Consider the following 25381-nt stretch of genomic DNA (forward strand, 5'->3'; position numbering starts at 1 on the left):
TATGACAAACCTTTGCATTTACTGTAAATGGGTTCAGACAAAATGTGTCAATAACAATTAAAAATCTACAAAATAAACCTAAATAAACTACATTGACATAAAACTAAAAGGCATGGAATTTTCATCAATTTGACTAATCTGAATATAAAAGAACAATCAAAACAAGACCAAAAAACAATAACAACCCATCTGGATGTGGAATCAAGACTCTGAGGCATTTTCAGTGAGATAAACAGCTTTATACAATCATCTGTGCTGAAACAAACAAAACAAAAAAAAAGAGAAAAATGTGGAGCTCTGAAAGCTGTTATCCAATCAACAGTCAGCTGTTGCAGAGCAAGTGAACGGTGCAAAATTGAAGTGGTACAGAAAGTCAAAAGCAGCAGCTTTCTAGTAACAAACACCAGCAGAAAAGCAGAACTTAGTGTGATCGCAGTCTGAAGCCTCTGGTTTCATTTAAAGAAACAGTTCAGCCAAAATGAAAATTCTGATCATTTTCTCAATTCTCAAATCCACAGGACTTTTATGCTGCTTTTATACATGTGTTTGGAAAGGCAAGAGGTTAAATAAATAACAGAAATAAGACCCTGGACCACAAAACCAGTCATAAGGGTCAGTTTTTTTAATGACATTTATACATCACGTGAAAGCTAAGTAAATAAGCTTTTTGTGGTGATGTATCATGTATGGTCTGTTAGGGTAGGATAATATTTGGATGAGATACAACTATTTGAAAATATGGAATCTGACGTTGCAAAAACAATCGAAAAATAAAGATGTCTAAATGAAGTTCTTAGCAATGCATATTACTAATCAAAAATTAAGTTTTGATATATTTCAATAGGAAATGTACAAAATATCTTCATGGAAAATGATCTTTACTAAACATCCTAATGATTTTTGTCAAAAGAATTAATTTTGACCCATACAATGTATTTTTGGCAGTCCAGGGTCACAAATTTTCTTTTTAGCTGAACTATTCCATTAAATCTCCAGATAAACCATACATACATATATATTCGGTAATACATTTTGATCTTCAAACAACAACAACAAAAAAAACAATTGTTTCCCCATTGTATATGTCTTTTTTAACATTGTGTAAAACATCATCGTGAAAAAGCTCTAAAAAGTCAAATAAGGAGAAAAATTGGGGCTTTTAAAATTTGTAGAATTTTTCCCCCTTTTTTTAATCAAACAAAACGTGGACAAAAGAGGGTTGGGACAGTCTACGGCAGCCCTAAACCTTTGGTACATTCAGCACAAGTATCAGCACGGCACTGCAATAGCCTCAATACAAAAAGACGCAGATCTGTCTGGTTTGTATTAATGATATAGCCAGCCATAATCGAATTGACAATAAATGATATGCTCGTGTTTTTTCCTCAAAATTTGACGGACCTCATAAAGCCCCATGGCAGTTTCAACTACACCAGTTTTCACTGGAAGTGATATTAGTTTCTTACACAAAATTCAGATTACAAAACATTCAGAACTAGAGTTCAATCCAGCGTCCCGCAGCCACGGCAGTGTTTCATAAAGGCTGAGTCGAGTTAACGCAAATGGAAAAGTCTGGAATGTATTGATATGCTTTCATGGGCTTGATATTCCAGTTGCAGATCATACAAGAAATCAGGGGGGAAAAGATTAAAGAAAAGCTGTGTTTGCATCAGCAAACATTAATGTCAAACAAAAGCTATAAAGGGATATGGAAATAATAATAAAGTCAACATGTTATACCATAATAGAGTCTGTTTTAATTTCATATTGACTTCTATAGCTTCATTCAGTGGGTTTCTAACCACTTTCCTTTTTCAAATGTCATCAGAAATAAAGCGGTGTTATCCGAGGACAACAGAAAGGCCTATAAAGTCCAAAAAAATCATTTTCTGTTGTTGATTTTTTTATCAGTTGCACATAGTGGTCACATTCATGATGTAAGTGTAACATGCCCTTTGAAAACATCGCTTGTGAGAGTATATAAACAACTGGAATCATTCAAAAGCGTCACAAATGTGACAGGACAGCTATTGGACAGCGTACGGTGTTGAAACAAACATATAAGATAGGCTTAACATATAAATATGATAAAAAGAAGAGAAAACATACATTTCAATTCAATATAGGGCAGCACTGTCATGTGTGTGAGAGCGTTTGAGGCGATCAGAAAAAGCTTTCACAACACAATGTTCGTTCATTCACGCTGCTTCGTAGAAAAGTCGTTTTTTTTACAGATAAAAAGTGTGTGAGAATATCAAAGTCCTTTGGGATTGTTTCATTCCTCATTTTGATCAGTTATCAACTCAGCTTTGCATTTGGCTGGTCACCTCATCCTCGATTCTCCCAGAGCTGAGAAACAGTTCGGACGACATCAAATCCAGTGACTGACTGATTTCGTTTCTGTCCGAGGAACTATTTTTAAGTGATACGGTGTACAAAATATACGTCTTCTAAGTGCTTCTGGTGTCTGTTTAGTTGTTACTTCCTTTGCTCCTCCTGACGGCTCGTGGAAATGAAGTATGTTTGAGCAGCTCAAAAAGTGCAAAAATCAACATTCACTCCAAACCGAAAGTGCTGGTCTCCTCTACTGCCGTCAGCATCTTCTCGTACAGCATGGAGAACGAGGGGTACGGGGGGAGGTCCAGACGATTGAAACACGTGTGAGCTCTGCAATCACAAATAAACATGCGAAAACTATTAGTATTTGCATCCAAACTATTTTTAAGCGGCTGTTTTATGAATGTGCCATCTTGTGGATCACGTAAGCAATGACGATTGTGGGGAAAATGGGTTGTTTGGGACAAATCTGCTATTATTGAACTACACTAAACATGAACCGTGATTTTTTTGGGGGGTTAGATTGTAAAATTGTAATATATGTTATTTTTATTTATGTGGGAATTTGTGGTAAATGTTTAATATATAACACTGGACACTTTTTTAGCACACAACGATTTTATTTTGTGATTTTTATTTTATTTTTTTAATTTTATTTAATTTTAGGGTTTTTTTTCAGGGTTTTTTGCTCCTAAATTCAGCAAAAATTCAAAATTCAACCAAGTATGAACCCAGGTTATAAATACATACATACATATATATATATTTTAAATTTAATTTAATTATTTTGAAAAAAATGAAGAATAAAGAAAGTAATATTTAGCGTAAAGACATTTACAACATTACAAAAAATTATACTACTATATAAATTATATTCTTTTGAACTATTTAAAAAACTAACTTTTTAACAAAAAATAAACAAACAGATGCATATAAACTACTGTTAAATGTTTGGTCAGTTTTTCAAAACGTAATTTAATTTAATTTAATTTAATTTAATTATTTTGAAATGAAGAAGAAAGAAATTAATACTTTTTCTTAGCAAGGATGCATTAAATTTATCAAAAGTGAGGGTAAAGACATTTATAATGTTATAAAAAAATTATATTTTAAATAAATGTTAAATAAATTATATTCTATATAACTTTAGCAAGGATGCATTAAATTGATTAAAAGACATTTATAATTTTAGAAATTATATTTTAAATAAATAATATTTTTTAACTTCAGTTCATCAAAAAATATACATTATAAACAAATGCATAAAAAATACTGTTAAAAAAGTAAAAAAAAAAAGATTTAGTTAAAAAAATAAAATTAAATTAAATTAAATATTTAGGAAAAAAATAAAAAGAAAGAAATTAATACTTTTATTTAGCAATGGTGCATTCAATGAATTAAAATGGCAAATTTATAATTTAGTGAAAATTATATTTCAAATAAATGATATTCTTTTGAACTTCTGTTCTTCAAAAAAATCCTGAAAAATGGATCACAGTATCTACAAATTTTTTTAAAAGTAGCTCAACTGTTTGCAACATTAATAAATAATAATAATACATATTTTATAAGCAAAATCAGCATATTAGAGTGATTTCTAAAGGATCGTGTGACCCTGAGGACTGGCGTAATGAAGCTGGAAATTCAGCTTTAATCACAGAAATAAATTACACTTCAACATGCATTAAAATAGAAAAGAGTTATTTAAAATTGTAAAAAATATTTCACAATATTACTGTTTTTATTGTATTTTTGATCAAATAAATACAGCCTTGATAAGCAGAAGATAAAAAAAGACTTTTATATATTTCTATAGATACTCCCCTAAATTTATTTTAGTAAATTGCTACTAATTCTTTTTTATTAATTTATTTTTATTTTATTTTTTTGTAGTGGGCATCAAACAAAGAAATGCATTCTAATGATAAAATAACGTTCAAAACTTTTCTAAACAGGACCTTGAATTAAGAGGCATGTTACCTGGGCAGAGACGTGATTTTCCCCCATTTCTCCACACAGAAGCGGCGCGGCCCGTTGCTGCCCCTGAGAGAGGCGAAGCCCTCATAAGGGATACTGGACGTCCCTGTCACAAACTGAGACAACAGAGACATTTCATCCACAGGTCAAGCACACACACCATACTCTGTCTTATAAAAAGAGCTTGTGTTTCTCTTTCATCACTCACTTGCAGCAACCTCAGTCTCTGCTCATTGTTGAATCGCTCCACTGCCGCCCAGAACCAGCGAATCACGATGTGGTTGTCATGGTAACCTGGAAGGAAAACCAATAAACTTGTCCCAATAAACTCCAAATGTGACCTGTAGGGCTAGGAGACGCTGTAAAAGCCCACAGTCTATCTGACGGATAATATTTCGCTCATAAATCAGATCAGATACCATGTTTTGGAATCTACGATTATGGTAATGAATTAGTGAAGTGAACCTGTCAAGACTATCGTTACCTCCTCTGTACTCTGTGTTGTTCCTCCAGTCTCCCAGATCGATCTCCGCCGTCCCAGCAATCACCAGCTCCAGCTCTCGTGCATCAAACACAGACACCAGCCGTGCATCTACAACCTACAGTCAATACACAGCCGTAAAACATCTGCTTCCAGCTCAGTGCCAGCCTTATAAAATATGATGTGAACAGTAAGATTTTTAATGTTTTTTAAATAAGTCTCTAATGCTCACCAAACCTGCATTTCCAAAAAAAAAAAAAAAGCAAAAAGCAAAAACTGTAAAATTTTGAAATATTTTTACTATTTAAAATGTCATTTATTCCTGTGATCAAAGCTGTATTTTCAGCATCATTACTCCAGTCTTCAGTGTCACATGATCCTTCAGAAATCATTCTAATATGCTGATTTGCTGTTCAAGAAACATGTTTTATTATTATTATAATTATTATTATTATCATCAATATTTATTATTATTTACTCAGCTGTTTTCAACAACCTTCAGCGTTTAGAATTTTTTTAAATGATTTCTAAACATTTTATGTAGTTGTAACGCTGTAAAACTACTTGAATTTTAAATGTAACATTATTAAATTACATTATTCAATAATATTAACTAACTATATTTACTATATTTATATACAGTTCACTTTTAAAATTAATAAACATACTGTATGTGAGTTTTATAGTTTTTTTTTTTCAAATAACTTCTGTTCAAAAGTCTGAGGTCAGTAAGATTTTTTAAGTTTTTGAAGGATGTCTTTTACGCTTTTTTTATCTACAATACAGTAAAAACAATAATATTGCGAAATAATATTACAATCTATTTGAATATATTTTAAAATGTATTTTATTCCTGTGATCAAAGCTAACTTTTCAGCATCATTACTTCAGTCTTCAGTGTCACATGATCCTTCAGAAATCTTTCTAATGTGCTGATTTTTTTTTTTTTTTTTTTTTGGTCAAGAAATTATAGAAAATTAATACTTTCATTCAGCAAGGATGCTTCAAATTTATATAAAGTGCTGATAATAACATTTATAATGTTAGAAAATACTTCCATTTCAGATAAATGCTGTTCTTCTGAACTTTTTATTCATCAAAGAAACCTGAAAAAGAAAATCAACTCAGCTGTTTTCAACATAATAATAATAAATGTTTTTTGAGCAGCAAATCAGAATATTAGAATGATTTCTGTAGGATCATGTGACTGGAGTAATGATGCTAAAAATACAGCTTTGAAATCACAGGAATAAATTAGATTTTAAAACATATTCAAATAAAATAATATGTTTTTTAAATAGTAAAAATATTTCAAAATTCTACGGATTTTGCTGTACTTTGGATCAAATAAATGCAGGCTTCTTTTAAAAAACAACATTACAAATCTTTTGACTGGTAGTGTATAAATGGAAACCTGTATTCCTGTTGGGTACAAGTATAAGTAGACGCACCTGAAGATATTTCAGAAATGAAACTCATCAATCATACATTAAACCTACCATACTGTATTAATTAATTCATCTTCTTTCTCATTTCATTCAAGGTTACACTAAATAATTTAGGATTTTTAAAAATACATTTTCTTTCTCATTGGCTGACTTGATGCTTTGTCAGTGATGCTAATTAAAGCATTAAAAAGTCACAGAATTAAGAGAAAAAATCTATAAGAAGACTTTTTAAAATTACATCATGTTCCACAAATAAAAAAACAACAGTACATGAGAGTGAAAAAAAAAATGATTTAATTTTTATTTATGTTCCTGTTTCTTTAAGATTATTTTAATGAAGGAAGCAGGCATTATAATCATATAATGGCCAGGGGTACTGAAATAATTTTTTAATTAAAAACTAACTTGATTTGATTAACCACACTGACATTTAAAAACTGACCTACTTAAAAAAAAAATATATATATATATATATAGAATTTAAAAATGTAATATTATTAAACTACATTAATAAATTATATTAACTAACAATATTTAAAACTTAACATTTAAAAGATATAGTTAACTAAACATTTAAAATATATACTCATACGTGACCACAAAACCAGTTATAAGGGTCAGTTTTTTGAAATTGAGATTTATACTTCATCTGAAAGCTGAATAAATAAGTATAGTTATAGTTTGTATAGTTTGTTAGGATAGGACTATTTGAAAATCCAGAATCTGAGGGTGCAAAAAATCGAAATATTGAGAAAATCACCTTTAAAGTTGTTCAAATTAAGTTCTTAGCAGTGCATATTACTAAACAAAATTAAGTTTTGATATATTTACAGTAGGAAATGTACAAAATATCTTAATGGAACATGATCTTTACTTAATATACTAACGATTTTTGGCATAAAAGAAAAATCGATCATTTTGACCCAAACAATGTATTGTTGGCTATTGCTACAAATATACCTGGGTTTTGTGGTCCAGAGTCACATGTGTGAATTTTATAGTTTTTTTCCTAATAGGTGCTGTTCAAAAATACAGTAAAAACAGTAGTATTGTGAAATAATATTACAATTTAAAATAGCTGTTTTCTATTTTAATATACTGTACAAAGTAATTTATTCCTGTGATCAAAGCTGCATTTTCAGCATCATTACTTCAGTCTTCAGTTTCACATGATCCTTCAGAAATCATTTAAATATGCTGATTTGCTGTTCAAGAAACATTTATTATTATCGTCAATGTATAAAAAACATTGTTGTAGAAATAATGCATTTTCATTTTCATGATTCTTTAATGAGTAGAAAGCTTGAAAGAACAGCATTTATTTGAAATAGAATTTTTTAACATTATAAAATGTCTTTATTGTCACTTTTGAGCAATTGAATGCATCCTTGCTGAATAAAAAGTAATAATTCTTTTAAAAAAACTTTTTTAAAAATTGTTCAGACCCCAAACTTTGAAATGACAAGCAAGACGTCTTGCTCTATTAAAGCAAACGAAAGCACTTGAAACCAAAATTGTACCACGACCCAAACCTATCAAACAGAAATCCAATAAAAAGCATTCTGGAATATCTCAGGGCAACTCTACAGGGCATGTTTTTATGTGACTGAAAGCTACTGGAGTGCTGATTGGATTTCAGTACCTCATAAAAGCCTCGCACTAGACTCTCCGTCTGTTGGACGACACCCCGCTCTATACGCCACTTCACCATGCGCTCGATGTACTCCTTCTTATTCTTCTCTGACACAGGGATATTTGCACCGCCAGGCTTCAGCTCCCGCTCTGTGATCTAACACACACATATGCTTCTGTAAGAGGTTGGACAAGCTTACAGACTGTTCGTATACATAAATAGTCAGACACTGACTTGTCCGAACACTTCCTCGTTGACGGTGAAGGTCAGGTCCAGCATGTCCTCTATGTCATTGTCCTTCATCCACTGAAGACTCTGATGAAACTCCTCATCGAGGTACTCCAGGTCACTCAGATCACACGGACTACACACAGGTATCAATAAAGACACATTTGACCCTGGACCACAAAACCAGTCATAAGTAGCACGGCTATATTTGTAGCCATCGATACATTACATCCATCTTTTATGCCAAAAATTGTATCAAAATGTAATTTTTATTAGTAATATGCATTGCTAAGAACGTCATTTTAAAAATTTAAAGGTGATTTTCTCAATATTTCTATTTTTTTTTTTTTGCACCCTGAGATTAAAGATTTTTAAATAGTTGTATCATAGCCAAATATTTTCCTATCCATACATCCAAACCATACATTAATGGAAAGCTTATTTATTCAGCACTCAGATAACGTATAAATCTCAATTTTAAAAAAAGAGACCATTATGACTGGTTTTGTAGTCACATATAAACTAGAATGATGGCTGTGATCTAGGAAACAGAGTGTCTAAAGTCTAGTTCAAGCACCTAAGATCTCTTAAAGAAATGTTAGTTAGTATTAATATAAACAGAGATGCTAATTAAAGGTTAAAAAGCCAAGAAAAATTAGCAGGGATGAAATTTCAGAATTAAGACACTGAAAACTAAAAGAAGGGACTCAAAAATGAGTAATAATGACTGAATTGTATTATTCTTTATTTATTTTATTTTTCATATTTTGTTCTTTACTTTGTATTTGTTCCTGTTCCTTGCTTTTCTTGGTTGAAGCAGGTATTCTAATCATATAATGATAAAAAAATATATATATATGAAAAGCAAACATAATTTGATTACAATGACATTTAAACATTGACTCTTCAAAAATCATAATTATGTGAAATAATTATGTAATTGAGCCTTCAAAAATCATAATCATCTTATGATTTGGTAATGACTATAACTTTTAGCATCAAGAAATACTATATGTATTAATATTGTAATACTTTTCAAGATTTTATATAACTTCACTTTTATTATTTTTATATTATTATTATTATACATTGTAAAAATTAAATATTAAATGATATTACTAAATTATATTAACATGAGCACACATATGAATTTTTTATTTTAGAATTATAATTTTACTCCACATCTGTCAATTTTAGAATTTTTTATTATACAGGTTTTTGTTATTTATTATTATTAATGTCTATATATATATATATATATATATATATATATATATATATATATATATATATATATATATATATATATATATATATATATATATTTATATAAATAATGTATAAAACACTTAAACATAACACTTTTTTTCAAGATTTTATATAGCTGTAACTTCACTAATATTATTTTTATATTATTATTATACATTTAAAAAATTAAAACTTATTAAATTATATTACTAAATGATATTAACATGAGCACACATATGAATTTTATATTTTAGAATTATAATTGTACTCTACGTATGTCAATTTTAGAATTTTTAATTATACAGATTTTTGTTTTATTTTGTAACTATATTATTTATAATGTTAATTTAAAAAAGATATTTTTTAAATGTTGAAAATGTTAATTTAATTATTAAAATTATTAAAGTTTATATTATAATATAAAAATATTTTTAAAAATAGTTATACTACAACAAAATCCTGACACTTAAACATAACGCTTTTTTTCAAGATTTTATACAGCTGTAACTTCACTAGTATTATTTTTATATTATTATTATACATTTAAAAAATTAAATATTATTAAATTATATTACTAAATGATATTAACATGAGCACACATATGAATTTTATATTTTAGAATTATAATTGTACTCTACGTATGTCAATTTTAGAATTTTTAATTATTCAGATTTTTGTAACTATATTAACTATATTATTTATAATGTTAATTTTAAAAAAGATATTTTTTAAATGTTGAAAATGTTAATTTAATTATTAAAATTATTCAATTTTATATTATAATAATATAAAAATATTTTTAAAAATAGTTATACCACAACAAAATCCTGACACTTAAACATAACGCTTTTTTTCAAGATTTTATATAGCTGTAACTTCACTAGTATTATTTTTATATTATTATTATTATTATACATTTAAAAAATTAAATATTATTAAATTATATTACTAAATGATATTAACATGAGCACACATATGAATTTTATATTTTAGAATTATAATTGTACTCTACGTATGACAATTTTAGAATTTTTAATTATTCAGATTTTTGTTTTATTTTGTAACTATATTATTTATAATGTTAATTTAAAAAAAATATATTTTTTAAATGTTGAAAATGTTAATTTAATTATTAAAATTATTCAATTCTATTATAATAATATAAAAATATTTGTAAAAATAGTTATAACACAACAAAATGCTGACACTTGAACATAATGCTTGATGTTAAAGGTTATTGTCATAATCACATATTGTCTAGATGTTAAACATGTAAACAATACATGTTTTTTTATATACAAATACTAACGTGATCACATTTAAGTAACATTCGAATAATGTCCCTGCAGTAACTTTATACTAATCGTTTTATTTCAATCTAGAATTTAAAAAATAGTTTTAGAAATCTATTCACTAAAAGTAAAGTGTCATAAATGTTTAACTCACATTCGCAGTAGGCCTTTGTAGAAAGGTCTTGTGAAGAAGGCATCCAGCAGGTATTGATGGATAAGAGCCAGACCCAGAATACGACCACTAAACCGAAACCTGAAGATAGAACATGTTTAAAAATATTGAGGTACATTTCTATTAGTTCAGTCTATTAAAGAACATCTTGTGGGCACAGATTGAGCCAAGTACTTTCTAAATCCTCCATTTAATATTGGATGTGCACTGATCAAATCAAACCAAGCTCCAAAGCAAAAGAAAATGTGCACTCACCATTCATGATGGTTGTCAACGAAGGCAGACATTGGGCTGATCTGGACGGTGTAAGTGTCATTGGCTGAATACTCAAACAGGCCGTAGTATGGGTTAAAAAGCTCCCGCGACACCAGAAAGAAGAACTCTCGTGACGGGCCACTGTAGTCCAGTCTGAACAGAAGCGAAAAATAAACAAATGTGTTTAGAATCAAAAGAAAATTTTAAATTTAATTTAAAAAAAATAGTGTGAAAAATTAATGTAAAAAAAGAAAAAATCATAAAAAATAATCACCATTTGAAGATAATAATAACAGGCTTTGAATATTGGAAAAATTTTTTATTTTTGACTATTTATTTTTAATTAAATACTGTATATTTTTTATTAAAATTGTGTAAACACTGACCCCTCTTCTCCGACAAAGCTGACGTAGAGTTTACTCCTCTGCAGATCTTTGCGAGAGTAGCACATGATCTGATTGAAGGCGTCCTCCAGCAGATGATCTCTGCGGATTATCAACCTAAAACAAGCACAACGAATCAGCATGAGTGTGAAAATGTGTTAAAACAGTAGACCTCAGGGTATGAGTACTGTACACATGCTTACTTGACTTTGCCTGGACCCTGTCCGTAGCCTTTAGTCTCCAGTTTGCGATAGAAATTTCGAAGTTTAGCTTCAAAGTCACGTTTGTATGGTGCAGGGGCCCGTGCGTTGGCTCGCTGTGTACCTGAGAGGAAACAGATGATAGTTACAATACAGTATGGCTAAAAAAAGTGGCAAAGAAGTGACAAGAGCCAAAGAATCAAACATAGAGAAATGTGTAGAAAATTTATAGATAATGCCGAAAAATGATTAGGTTTATTTGAAATCTCTTTTATGTCCAATTAAATTAAATTGAATTTAACTGAGTTTTCTATTATTTTTCCTGAGATACTGTATAACCTGTGAGCAATGAAAATGTCCACTGGGGAAAGATAAATAAATAAAAAAAATAAAAATAAAAAAAGTTAAATTAAATATTTTTTTTTTATTAAATTAAATTAAAAATAACTGAGATTTCCAATTTATTTCCTGAGATACTATATAACCTCTGAGCAATGAAAATGTCCACTGGGGAAAGAAAAATAAATAAATAAACAAAAATAAATAAAATAAAATAAAATAAAATAAAATACAATTTAAATTAAATTAAATTAAATTAAATTAAATTAAATTGATATTTCCATTACATTTCCTGAGATACTGTATAACCTCTGAACAATGAAGATGTCCACTGGAAAAAATAAAATAAAATAAAATAAAATAAAATAAAATAAAATAAAATAAAATAAAATTAAATTAAATTAAATTAAATTAAATTAAATTAAATTAAATAAAACTGAGATCTCCATTATATTTCCTGGGATGCTGTATAACCTCTAAGCAATGAAAATGTCCAATGAGGAAATAACAATAAATAAATAAAATACATTTTGAATAAAATAAAATAAAATAAAATTTAATTTAATTGATTAAATTTAATTTAAGTTCTCCATTATATTTCCTGAGATACTGTATAACCTCTGAACAATGAAGATGTCCACTGGAAAAAAAAATAAATAAATAAATAAAATAAAATTAAAAAAAATAATATAAAATTAAATAAAATAAAATAAAATAAAATTAAATTAAATTAAATTAAATTAAACTGAGATCTCCATTATATTTCCTGGGATGCTGTATAACCTCTAAGCAATGAAAATGTCCAATGAGGAAATAACAATAAATAAATAAAATACATTTTGAATAAAATAAAATAAAATTAAATTAAATTTAATTGATTAAATTTAATTTAAGTTCTCCATTATATTTCCTGAGATAACCTCGCAGCAATGAAAACGTCCACTGGAATAAGAAAATAAATAAATAAATAAATAAATAAAATGTAAATTTAACTGAGTTCTCCATTATATTTCCTGAGACACTGTATAATGTCTGAGCACTTAAAAAGTTCCACTGGGAAAAGAAAAATAAATAAATATAAACAAACAAACAAACAAAATAAATGTAAGGTTTTAATTAAATTTACTGTAGTTGGTATATGGCTTTACACTATTTTATTCTTTAGTATGAAGTCCAGTTAATGTTTATCAGAATGGCTTTTAATCAAGCAAAAAAAAAAAAAAAGACCTGCAGAATCCCTTCTAACCAGTGAACAGTGTAATCCCTGAGTGTCAGCGGTGACTAAAGTCAGATCATGCTGAGTTAGACCATGATTCCCTCTGGCACTGTGATGTCCGCCAGACTCCAAACAGACTTGTGAAAATCAGAGTGTCAGTATAACGGTTAAAAACCAGCCGGCAGGGATTAACCAAAAACCCTGGACTCCAACTACACATCAAATCCCAAATAGTGGATTTGATGCTTTGGCAGCTAACTGAAAATAATACCCAGGAAATCTGGTCGACTGCATGTCAAGCTCTACGACCAAACCAAAGCAATGCTGTGGAAGGTTGGCAGACCCAGATACATTACATTTTTTTTAATACTATTCATATGCTTCTTGAACTTTTTTAATGTGACTGACCAGGAGAGTTCTGAGGGGAGGAGACCGGAGACCCTCGTGGTGATTGACAGTAGCTGGGGTGCAGTAAGGCATGAGGTGGCACATACGACATCACTTCCTCTTCAAACAAGCTACAGCAAAAAAAACAGACAAAGATTGTTAGTGTTTTCGGCGGGCCAAATTTGCTTAAAGGGAACCCTGGGTATTAAGACTTGTATGGCTTGATGTCTCTTAGTGAAATATGTAGTAGAAAACCCATGAAAGATTAAATAATAAAATACTGATATGAAGACCGCAGCTACTGAAAGAGCATACAGGTGGCAATGGATGTAGGTGCAGGCATAAACAAAATGCAGTATCATCACACTTTTTCCCAACAAGGAGTTTAAATGCCCCCAGGAATCGAGTGAAATCCACACTAAGAAAGTCCTATTTCAGTATTTTATTTTCCGAGTTGTGTTGTGATAAAAACAGCAACAGGAAGCACCAGTCACTCACTAAGTGCAACTATTTCATTCAATAATGGTGCCCTCCATAGTCCAAAATATGTATAAAACGATGTTGATTTTTCAAACAACGTAAATCTTTCATGTATTTTCTACTTCATATTTCAGTAAGAGACATTATTTATATTATATTAAGCCATACTCATTAAAGCACCCTGCATCATATTTGCTAAATAAAAAAACAATACTTGTTTCTTACTCATTTTGGGGTCCTGATTCTGGAAATAATGCCTGTTTTGCACTTGCATTTCACTCTTTCTCATGAAATATGTATTATTTTTGTACTATTTTTGCTGTTGATAACCACCTGTAAGGTGTAGATGTTTTGTATTGTGCCTTTATTTGTTCATTTTCACATGTATGAATAATTGTGAAAACATTATTTTATGCCTAATCCTGATTTCAAGTTTAGAATTATGACCAGTGGCAAGAAAATGCAAACATGACCCAAATGTTTCTGCTGCATCTGTGGGTGTTTCACTACATCCAAACTTTTTTTTTGTTTGTTTGACAATAAATTGAGCATTTGAACATATTTTCCCACTTTTTTGCAGATCATAAGTTGAATAATCGTTTTTCTCATTTAGAGACTGTTTTTTATTTTGTTAAATGTATTAAAGTTGAAACATATATAATAAGTTTGGTATCAGTAAGATTTGTACGTTTTTTTAAAGAAGTCTCTTATGCTCATCAAAGTTCCATTTATTTGATCAAAAATACAGAAAAAATGTAATATTATGAAATATTATTGCAATTTAAAACAACAGTTTTCAAATTAAAATAACAGTTGTGCTGCTTAATATTTTTTGGAACCTAAATAGAAATCTTTTCTAACAATACAAGTCTTTACTGTCACTTTTTATCAATTTAACACGTCCTTGCTGAATAAAAGTATTCATTTCTCTAGAAGAAAGAATGAAAGGAAACATTTTACTGACCCCAAACTTTGAACGGTAGTGTATAATGTTAGAAAAGATTTCTATTTTAAATGAATGAGGTTCTTTTTAACATTTTATTCATCAAAGAATCCTGAAAAAAGTATCACAGATTAAAAAAATATATATATTAAGCAGCACGACTGTTTCCAACATTGATAATAAATCAGCAAATTAGAATGATTTCTGAAGGATCATGTGACACTGAAGACTGGAGTAATGATGCTGAAAATGCAGCTTTGCATCACAGGAATAAATTACATTTTAAAGTATATTCAAATAGAAAACCACTATTTTAAATTGCAATATTATTTCCCAATATTACTGCTTTTCTGTACTTTTAATTAAATGAACTCAGCCTTGATCAACATCATCAAATTAGCTAATATTAGGTCTTTTTTACAAATCAGAAACTGTGTTCAATTTGATTTCAGAGAAAGGTTTTGTTCCAAGCTTAAACCTTCCAAAATGTGTTATTTCATATTTTCAGATATGTTTTTGCAGGGTAAAATTCACAGAAAAGTACCTGAGCAAAATCACCAAGTCTGCGTCGCTGGAGAGGCGAGCTAAACCCGACGCTCCTTCATTACGAATAAACTGCACCTTCTCCCTGCGGATTAGAAAAGTCAACATTTTCATAATCAGTAGCTCAAGACTGAGGTTTGTTTTGCAATATTTCTGCGAGTCTCACCTGAGTGAGTGATTCCTAATGAGCTCAGGCTGCCTCTCCTGAAGGATCTCAAATATGCTTGGCTGCCGCAAAAACGCCACTATTTTGTCATTATAGGCTATAAAGAGTGGAACAAAGCAATTGGTGAAATGTCAAACTAAGACTATTCAAAGGTTATAACACCTTTTTAGAAAACAATGCATTATGAAGGATTTAACAAGATGAAGAAATCAAATTCTGTCCGAAAAACTTTCTGAAGAAGCTTGGCTTGTAACGACTCACCAACAGGAACTAAATCTTGACACTGGTTGCGATTGGCTGTGAAGGTGTTGGAGGGGCGTGGCAGTACAGCGGGTCCAGCATGACGAGGGTCATCGCCCACCTACAACACAAAAACAAAACAGGAAGTGACCACTATGCACTTCAAATGCACACCATGTCACACAAGAAAACACCAGTTTACTGCAGAAATACTGTATCGAATTCATAGTCAACTACCAATACATATTATAGACGTTTCAAAAATATATATTTATAATTTTTTTTATTTTATAATATTAAATGTTAATTTTTGCATATATGTTAAAAAGTTTCTCTCTCTATATATATATATATAATAAATTAAATGTATAATAAATACATTTTAAACAACGACAAAATATTAAACTGTTTTATTCTGCATATATACATGCATACAACACATTAGCTGAAAATAAATTAATAAAATGAATAATTAATACATTTTAAACAACGAAAAAATATTATAAACTTATATTATGCATATAAAAATCTTTTTTTAATATATAAAATAATGTTAAAAAATGAATATATTTATTATTTTATAATTTTATTTTATATATATATATATATATATATATATATATATATATATATATATAAAATGTATAATTAATACATTTTAAACAATGACAAAATATTGTTATAAAATTTTATTATGCATATATAGTACATGCATACAAAACAGTTTATAAAAAGTCTGATTTTTTTAAATATATAAAATATGTTTAAAATTATAAATATATTTATTATTTTATAATTTTGTAATATTACATGTTAATTTATACATATATATGTATACATATATATATATATATATATATATATATATATATATATGATTACAATTAATAAAATGTATAATACATTATAAACAATGACAAAATACTGCTATAAAATTTTATTATACTTATATATGCATACAACACATTATTTAAAAAAATGTTTTTTAAAATATATAAAATGATGTTTAAAAAATATTTATATATATATATATATATATATATATATAAATACATATTTGTACTTTTTAATATATATGTATAAATGTAAAAATGTTTAATATTACAAAAACATACCACAATACACATTAATATGCAACAATTAATTTATATAAAATTTAAAAAATATATGTGTACAAATACACACCAACATTTTTATACACACATACAAAACAATAAAGACAAAATCTATGTAATAATTAATTAAGCTGCAACGTTGTCACTTTCCTGTAAATACTAAATTACGAGGCTTCAGCTTTTGCATAATTTACCAAATATTTGCTCCCTAGTGAGTGCACTTTAAAGATGAAAGCTTCATTAAGGGCCCTCCGACTAAAGATCTGACAGCTCTTTTGCTAAAGCTGAGTGGATTGTAAAACTTTTCCCTGGCATTTATTCCCGAGGTGTTCATATGAGAAGGGGACTTTTTTAATTAAGTGGGTTAATTTGCATTTTTATGTTACAAAGACGCAGAGGATTTAAAGACTAGTGGAATAATATTTAGACACATGTTTACATGCATTTACATATGGCCACTGACAAACACACACACACACAGGGGACTGTGGGTGGACTGACGTGAAAATGACACAGTGCATGCTGGGACGCAGCAGAGACTGCTGCTATGAAATTAATCAGCATATCTAAAGAGGCCTGAGAGGGCGAACTGTTCTCCACACGGCCACAACCTGACAGAAGATCAGATTCCCTAATGAGAAACCTGCTGAGAATATTTTATGATGTAAAGATTTATGTGAAACTGTTACAACTAAAAATACATTAAATTAAAAGTTTCATACAAGTTTACATCCACCTTTTCAGAATCTGCAAAATGTTAATTATTTTACCAAAATAAGAGGGATCATACAAAATGCATGTTGGTTTTTATTTAGTACTGACCTGAATAAGATATTTCACATAAAAGATGTTTACATATAGTAATAGTCAAAAAAACAATAGTTGAATTTATAAAATTGACCCTGTTCAAAAGTTTACATATGCTTGATTCCTAATACTGTGTTGTTACCTGAATGATCCACAGCTTGTTTTTTTGTTTTGTTTTGTTTAGTGATAGTTGTTCATGAGCCCCTTGTTTGTCCTGAACAGTTAAACTGCCTGCTCTTCTTCAGAAAAATCCTTCAGGTCCCACAAATTCTTTGGATTTCATCATTTTTGTGTATTTGAACCCTTTCCAACAATGACTGTATGATTTTGAGATCCATCTTTTCACACTGAGGACGACTGAGGGACTCATATGCAACTGTTACAGAAAGTTCAAATGCTCACTGATGCTCCAGGAGGAAAAATTATGCATAAAGAGTTGTGGGTGAAAACTTTTGAATGGAATGAAGATGTATAAATGTTTCATATTTTCCCTAAATATCATATGTTTTTCATTTAGTACTGCCCTTCAGAAACTACAGAAAATACTAACATTTTTCCCAGAAGACAAAATAAGTTACATTTACCCTGATTTTCAAAAGTTTTCACCCCCTGCTCTTAATGCATCATGTTTCCTTCTGAAGCATCAGTGAGCGTTTGAACCTTCTGTAATAGTTGCATATGAGTCCCTCAGTTGTCCTCAGTGTGAAAAGATGGATCTCAAAATCATACAGTCATTGTTGGAAAGGGTTCAAATACACAAAAATACTGGAAAACCAAAGAATTTGACCTGAATGATTTTTCTGACCAAAGAATGTGTGGGACCTGAAGGATTTTTTTCCTGAGGAATATCAGGCAGTTTAACTGTTCAGGACAAACCAAGGACTCATGAACAACTAAACCAAAAAAAAAACAAAAAAAAACAGCTGTGGATCATTCAGGTAACAACACAGTATTAAGAAACAAGTGTATGTAAACTTTTGAATGGGGTCATTTTTATAAATTCAACTATTATTTTCTCTTGTGGACTATATGTAAACATCTTATATGTGAAACATCTTATTCAGGTCAGTACTAAAAAAAAAAAATAACATGCATTTTGTATGATCCCTCTTATTTTGCTAAAATAATTACTATTTTGCAGATTCTGCAAGGTGTATGTAAACTTTTGACCTCAACTGTGTTTGATTAAAAACAGAAAAATCTGTAAAATTGTGAAACAATTTAAAATACCTGTTTTCTATTTTAAAACATTTTAAAATGAAATTTATTCCTGTGATGCAAAGCTGAATTTACAGCATCATTACTCCAGTCTTCAGTGTCACATGAGCCTTTTGAAATCATTCTAATATGCTGATTTCCTCATTTTTACTGCACATTTTTTCTTAGGGTGTAGCGAGTGTTTGACCAAACTAAAAACAGCCTCAAAGTGTAATACTTAGGGTTAGAGGTTAATTAAAATCGCTTCTGCATTGATAACTAGTACAAACCACGTAGGAGGAGCTTGAATTCTAATCTCAAGCATCTGATTGGAGGAGGCCTCTAGTGGGCGTGTGTATGGCAGGCTCACCAGACGTCGTGTGCTCACCTCCCCTGCGCTGTGGCTGCGCTGGCGACTGAGGTGCTGGCGATGGGCGAGGAGGCTGCTGGGTCGGGCGCTCTGCAGTGGCAGTCGTGGGTCTATGAAGGTGGTCGCCCTGCAGTTATGGTCCACGAAGAAAGGCTGAGGAGAAGACACAATCATGTCAAGCAAGTAGGTCGAGGGATTTAAAAGCACAAACGTAACACTTATATTCATGCTGAAGCACTTCCACTTCCACACTAACACATGAAATATTTACAGTAAGTGTTTCGGTTGCATTTGTAAAGCATTTTTAAACATTTATCTGTGGTATGTCTGTTTCCCTGCTAAGCTTGCATTATAAGCGCATTACTGTAAAGTTCTTCCCGACAGATCAAAATGATTTAATATGGTAATTGACAACTAGCCACTGGTGAATATAATATGAATTCACTTACAATACACTGCTGTTAAAAAGTTTGGGATGAGTAAGATTATTAATTGTTTTTAAAAAGTATTTTCTGCTCATCAAGACTCTGTTTATTTGATTAAAAATACAAAAAAACAGTAATAATGTGAAATATTATTGCAATTCAAAATAGTGGTTTTCTATTTTCCTACACTTTAAAATAAAATTTATTTCTGTGATGCAAAGCTGAATTTTCAGCATCATTACTAGAATCTTCAGTGTCACATGATCCTTCAGAAATCATTCTAATATGCAGATTTATTATCAGAATTGGAAACAGTTGCTGCTTAATATTTTTCGGAACCTGTGATACTTTATTCAGGATTCGTTGATTAATAAAGTGTTAAAAAGGATTATTTTTTAAAATATTTCTTCACTATCAATTTGTATCAATTTAACACATCCTTGCAGAATAAAAATTTACTGACCCCAAACTTTAAATGGTAGTGTATATTGTCACAAAAAAAGTATTTTTTAAAAATGCTGTTCTTTTTAACGTTTTATTCATCACAGTTTCTATAGGCAGCACAACTGGTTCCAACACTGATAATAAATCAGCATATTAGAATGATGTCTGAAGGATCATGTGACACTGAAGACTGTAATAATACTGAAAATGTAGCATTGCATCACAGAAATAAAATGCATTTTAAAATATATTAAAATAGAAAACCACTATTTTAAATTGCAATAATATTTCACAATATTACAGTTTTATCTGCAAAAAATACTTCTTTAAAAAACATAAAAAATCTTACTCACCCCAAACTAAATATAAATATATATATATATACACACACACACTCCCGTTCAAAAGTTTGGGGTCAGTACATTTTTCACAATATTACTGTTCTCTCATCAAATAAACGGGGCCTTGATGAGCAGAACATTCTTCTTTAAAAACATAAAAAGTCTTAGTGATCCCAAACATATATATATAGAGTAGTCAACATTCGAAGTGGATCAAAAAAGTTCATCAAAAGTTGTCCTAAGATAAGAACGGATATTCTTTTTGGTTTTAGAACAAATTTGATGAAAGGTTTGGATCCACTTCGAATGTTGACTACTGTATATATATATATAGAGAGAGAGAGAGAGAGAGAGAGAGAGAGAGAGACATAGAAAGTGAATGACATAAAAAAAAGAAAAATAATTATGTACATTATACATAAATGTTAATATTGTATAATATATTTAAAATTATACTTTTATTCAGCAAGGATGCCTTTAATTGATCAAAAGTGATAGTAAATTAATTTATAGTAATATAAAAATTGAATATTTAAAAAAAATGCAGTTTCGTTTAATTAATATTTAATAAAACCAAAATATCAAAATACGAATAACAAGACATGTCTCTTAATCAGAAAATCAGCATATAAGAATAATTTCTGAGAGATCATGTGACGCTGAGGATTGGAGTAATGATGCTGAAAATTCAGCTTTGCAACACAGAGCATTTTTATATTACATTTGAAAATATACTTAAGTATAGAAATTATATTTTCACAACATTACTGTTTTATTATATTTTTAATCAAGTAAAAATATAATCTTGGCGAGGAGACTTTTTTCAAAAACATGACAAAAAAATCTTACCACCTCCAAATTTTTGCTATATTTTACATTCATATTCATATTTTATGACCAAAAAATAAACAACATTTTATTCGATTTAGAAATCCACTGAAAAATTAAAAGCAGGGGGTAGAAAAAAATGGCTAAAAAGAGAAACGGATACAGGGATATATATCTAGAAGTGAACACATTTCCAAACCTTTCCCGTGTGGTCGTGCTTCATTTCCCAGCCCCGCGGGAGATCCAGCTGTTTGTTGGCGAACATGTTGAGGAAGGCAACCAGGTCTCGATTGTGCTGGTAGCGCTCGAAGTGGTGCGCATCCCGTCGCACTTTACTGATCATGTGTTTCAGACACGTGTTACTTGTAAACATGCGGTAGGCACTCTGTGAAAGAGAAAACAACAGAGAAGAGTGATTTGTAGTGTTTAACTAATGCTAAAAAAATGCAAGTGACTTTTACAACAACATACCATGTTACTTTGGAAAGTAATGTTTCGCCAAAATGAATGACAGAACCAGATGACGGGTTTGTGAGAAACAACAAAATTACCACAAAAATTCCTTCAAGCGGCCGAAAATTGGCTTGTGGTAAAAGAAGTGTGAATAATTAATGTGTTTGGAGACTAACAGGGTTGGAATGCAGTACGCTGAAGAAATCCGGGCTGGTGAGAAACTTGGCGCTGGGGGACTGAAGCAGCAGAGACAAGCGCGAGCGGGAGCTAGTGGGCCCAACTACGCCGTCCCGACGGTACTCTGAAAGAGAGGACAACCATAAATCAAAAGATCTATTTTTCTCTCTCTCTCTCTCTCTTCCATATTTCCTTGTATCTAAAGAGAGAGTACCAGGTATGGTTTGATGCAGCAGGTCATTTTCGTCTGTTGGCATCTCTGCAGCTTGTTCGTCTGTCCTCTCGTTGGTTATTGTCCTCCGAATACTCTGATACCTGAACAAAACAAAGAGATACTTAGATCTATTGCCATTTTTTGTTTTACTTTTTACATAATAATATTTTCACAGGTATAGTTGTATTTTATCATTATCAAATAAATCAAATAAAAAAAACGAAAACAAAACTGGCAAACAAATATGCAAATAATGCGAAATAAAAAATAAATAATAAATAAATAACTGAAATAAAAATATATATTCTTTAAATTTAGTAATAGAATTTAGTAATATCCATTTGATTTCATTAGCCAGTATTATTGTGATTATAAATATTTTAATAAAATAAATTTAAAAGAATAATTTAAATAAAAATTAAATTAAATTAACATCATCAATTTGATTTTATTTGCCAGTATTACTGAAATTATAAATATTTTTATTTAATTTAATGTAATTTAAAGCAAAAACTCTTTTCACAAATAAAGTTGTATTTTATCATTCATAATTATACTTTGTTGCTTCTGTAATGTATTTATTACTGCTGAATTAGCTATTTCTATCTGAGCCAACTCTGCTGTTTTAAACAAAAAAAGTAATACAATATAATGCTAAAAAACATATATAAGTATATGTATATATATATATATATATATATATATACATACACAGTACAGACCAAAATGAATGAGAAGGTGTGTTCAAACTTTTGGTCTGTACTGTATATTTTTCTGTTTATTAAAGTTTTTACTCTACATTTGTGCAGTTTTCAGTGGGTTAGTGATATTTTTTAAATATATATAAATTAATAAATACATATTTTTTAAATGGGTTTTTATACAAAAACTGCTTTTTTATGTAAAATTCACTTTATAAAAGACTCACATTTCTAACTTTAATTCATAAGGGTTAAAATGGATAATGTCACATGGTTTAGTGTAAGATTTTGCCCATCTTTTGGAAAATCAAGTTTTAAAAGTAAAAAAATAACTTTTACCAGTAGGTGGCTGCAGAGCTCCACTATTTGCTATTTGCTATTTGACCACCTGAAAGATATTTTTTCACAAGTTTTTTTCAGTTGAATTCATATCTACAGTACAGACCAAACGTTTGGACACTTCTCATTCATTTGAATGAGAAGGTGTGTCCAAACATTTGGTCTGTACTGTATATATATATATATATATATATATATATATATATATACACATATATATACACACACACACATATATATATATATATATATATATATATATATATATATACACACACACACACATATATATATATATAAATAATTTAAAACACACAAAAATATATATTCTGTATAATAAATGTGGATATTAATATACAATATTATATGTATATATTAATAGTTTTATTCAGCAAGGATCACAGCATTTTTATTGTAATTATAAATATTTTAATTTAAAATTTAAATGACTGACACAAAATTAAAAATTAAATTAAATTATTTAATTTAGCATCTTCCACTTGATTTCATTTGTCAGTATTATTTGCCAGAAATATTGTAATTATAAATATTTTAATTTAATTTTATGCAATTTAAAGCAAAAAACACTTGCAAATGAAATTAAATGAATGATGCTAAATTAAATTAAACTACATTTTTATTTAATTTAGCGTCACCCATTTGATTTAATTTGTCAGTATTATTGTAATCATAAATATTTAAATTTAATATAATGTAATTTAAAGTGAAAAATACTGGCAAATGAAATCATGATGCTAAATGAAATCAAATGAAATTAAATGAAATTTAATTTAATTAAACAATTAAATTTTATTTGCCAGTATTATTGAAACTAAACATTTTTTATTTAATTTAATGTCATTTAAGGCAAAAATACTAGCAAATCAAATGAATAATGCTAAATTGATTTAAAATTGAATTGAATTGAAGTAAATTAAATTAAACTTTTTATTTAATTTAGCATTATCACCTTGATTTTATTTACCTGTATTATTTGACAGTATTTTTACAATGATAAATATTTTAATTTAATGTATTTTAAAGGGAAAAATACTGGCAAATGAAATCAAATGAATGATGAAAAATTACTTTAAAATTAAATTAAATTGTTGCATCATTCATTTCCTTTTTTTGCCAGTGTTATTTGCCAATATTATTGTAATTATAAATAAAAGTGAAAAAATAAAGTGAAAAATAAAGTGAAAAGAAAACTGGCAAATAAAATCAAATGAATGATGCTAAAAAAAAAACAAATAAATAAATAAATATATTTTTAAAATTTAAATTAGCATTATCCATTTGATTATTATGATTCTAAATATTATTATAATGTAATGCAATTTAAAGTAAAAATACTTAAGTAATTTAATTTAATATAACATCATCAATTTGATTATATATATATTTTTTTATTTTATTTAATTTAACATAATTTAAAGCAAAAAATGCTGACAATTGAAATCAAATGAATGAATTTGATTTGATTTTATCCACTTGATTTCATTCGCCAATATTATTGGATATTATTTGACAAATTGAATTAAATGAAATTTGTAATTTAATTTAGCATCATCCATTTGCTTTCATTTACCAGTATTATTGTGATTATAAATATTTTAATTTAATTTAATGTAATTTAAAGCAAAAAATACTGGAAGCGAAATGGAATTAAATGAAATTTCATTAAATTGTGCCAAACCTGTGAATTACAAACACGTATACGCCACAAATGATTTTCTCCGGCCATGACACTGCATTTTGCATTATTTTTAGCTGTTGAGAGAATATTCCACAGATGTGACCCTGGACCACAAAACCAGTCATAAGGTTAAATTTTACAAAACTGAGATGTATACATCATATGAAAGTTCAATAATTAAGCTTTCTATTGATGTATGGTTTGTTTGGATAGGACAATATTTGGTCGAGATACATCTATTTGAAAATCTGGAATCTGAGGGTGCAAAAAAATCAAAATACTGAGAAAATCACCTTTAAAGTT

General features: G+C 28.9%; 1 protein-coding gene across 4 annotated transcripts in view; it reads right to left on the reverse strand.

The window, feature by feature from the left end:
* Positions 1-1410: 1410 nt before the first annotated feature.
* Positions 1411-25381, reverse strand: part of hecw2b (HECT, C2 and WW domain containing E3 ubiquitin protein ligase 2b) — a 41769-nt gene continuing 17798 nt past the window's right edge. Inside the window, exons 11-28 of one of the 4 annotated variants that reach the window (XM_073841948.1) lie at positions 22340-22440; positions 22125-22249; positions 21695-21880; positions 19476-19610; positions 15990-16089; positions 15729-15825; positions 15564-15647; positions 13618-13727; positions 11658-11778; positions 11458-11571; positions 11072-11224; positions 10799-10897; positions 8111-8240; positions 7886-8032; positions 4799-4913; positions 4523-4608; positions 4318-4430; positions 1411-2667 (exon numbers count right to left, since the gene is read on the reverse strand). In XM_073841948.1, coding sequence (XP_073698049.1) covers positions 2556-2667; positions 4318-4430; positions 4523-4608; positions 4799-4913; positions 7886-8032; positions 8111-8240; positions 10799-10897; positions 11072-11224; positions 11458-11571; positions 11658-11778; positions 13618-13727; positions 15564-15647; positions 15729-15825; positions 15990-16089; positions 19476-19610; positions 21695-21880; positions 22125-22249; positions 22340-22440 — 2128 coding nt within the window. In that variant the 3' untranslated portion in view covers positions 1411-2555. Of the gene's footprint in view, positions 2668-4317; positions 4431-4522; positions 4609-4798; positions 4914-7885; positions 8033-8110; positions 8241-10798; positions 10898-11071; positions 11225-11457; positions 11572-11657; positions 11779-13617; positions 13728-15563; positions 15648-15728; positions 15826-15989; positions 16090-19457; positions 19611-21694; positions 21881-22124; positions 22441-25381 lie in introns of all 4 variants that reach the window. The other 3 variants (XM_073841947.1, XM_073841946.1, XM_073841945.1) reach the window with 3 other exon arrangements.

Source organism: Garra rufa, chromosome 6 (genome assembly GCF_049309525.1).
Source record: "Garra rufa chromosome 6, GarRuf1.0, whole genome shotgun sequence".
In the NCBI taxonomy this organism is placed as follows: Eukaryota; Metazoa; Chordata; class Actinopteri; order Cypriniformes; family Cyprinidae; genus Garra; species Garra rufa.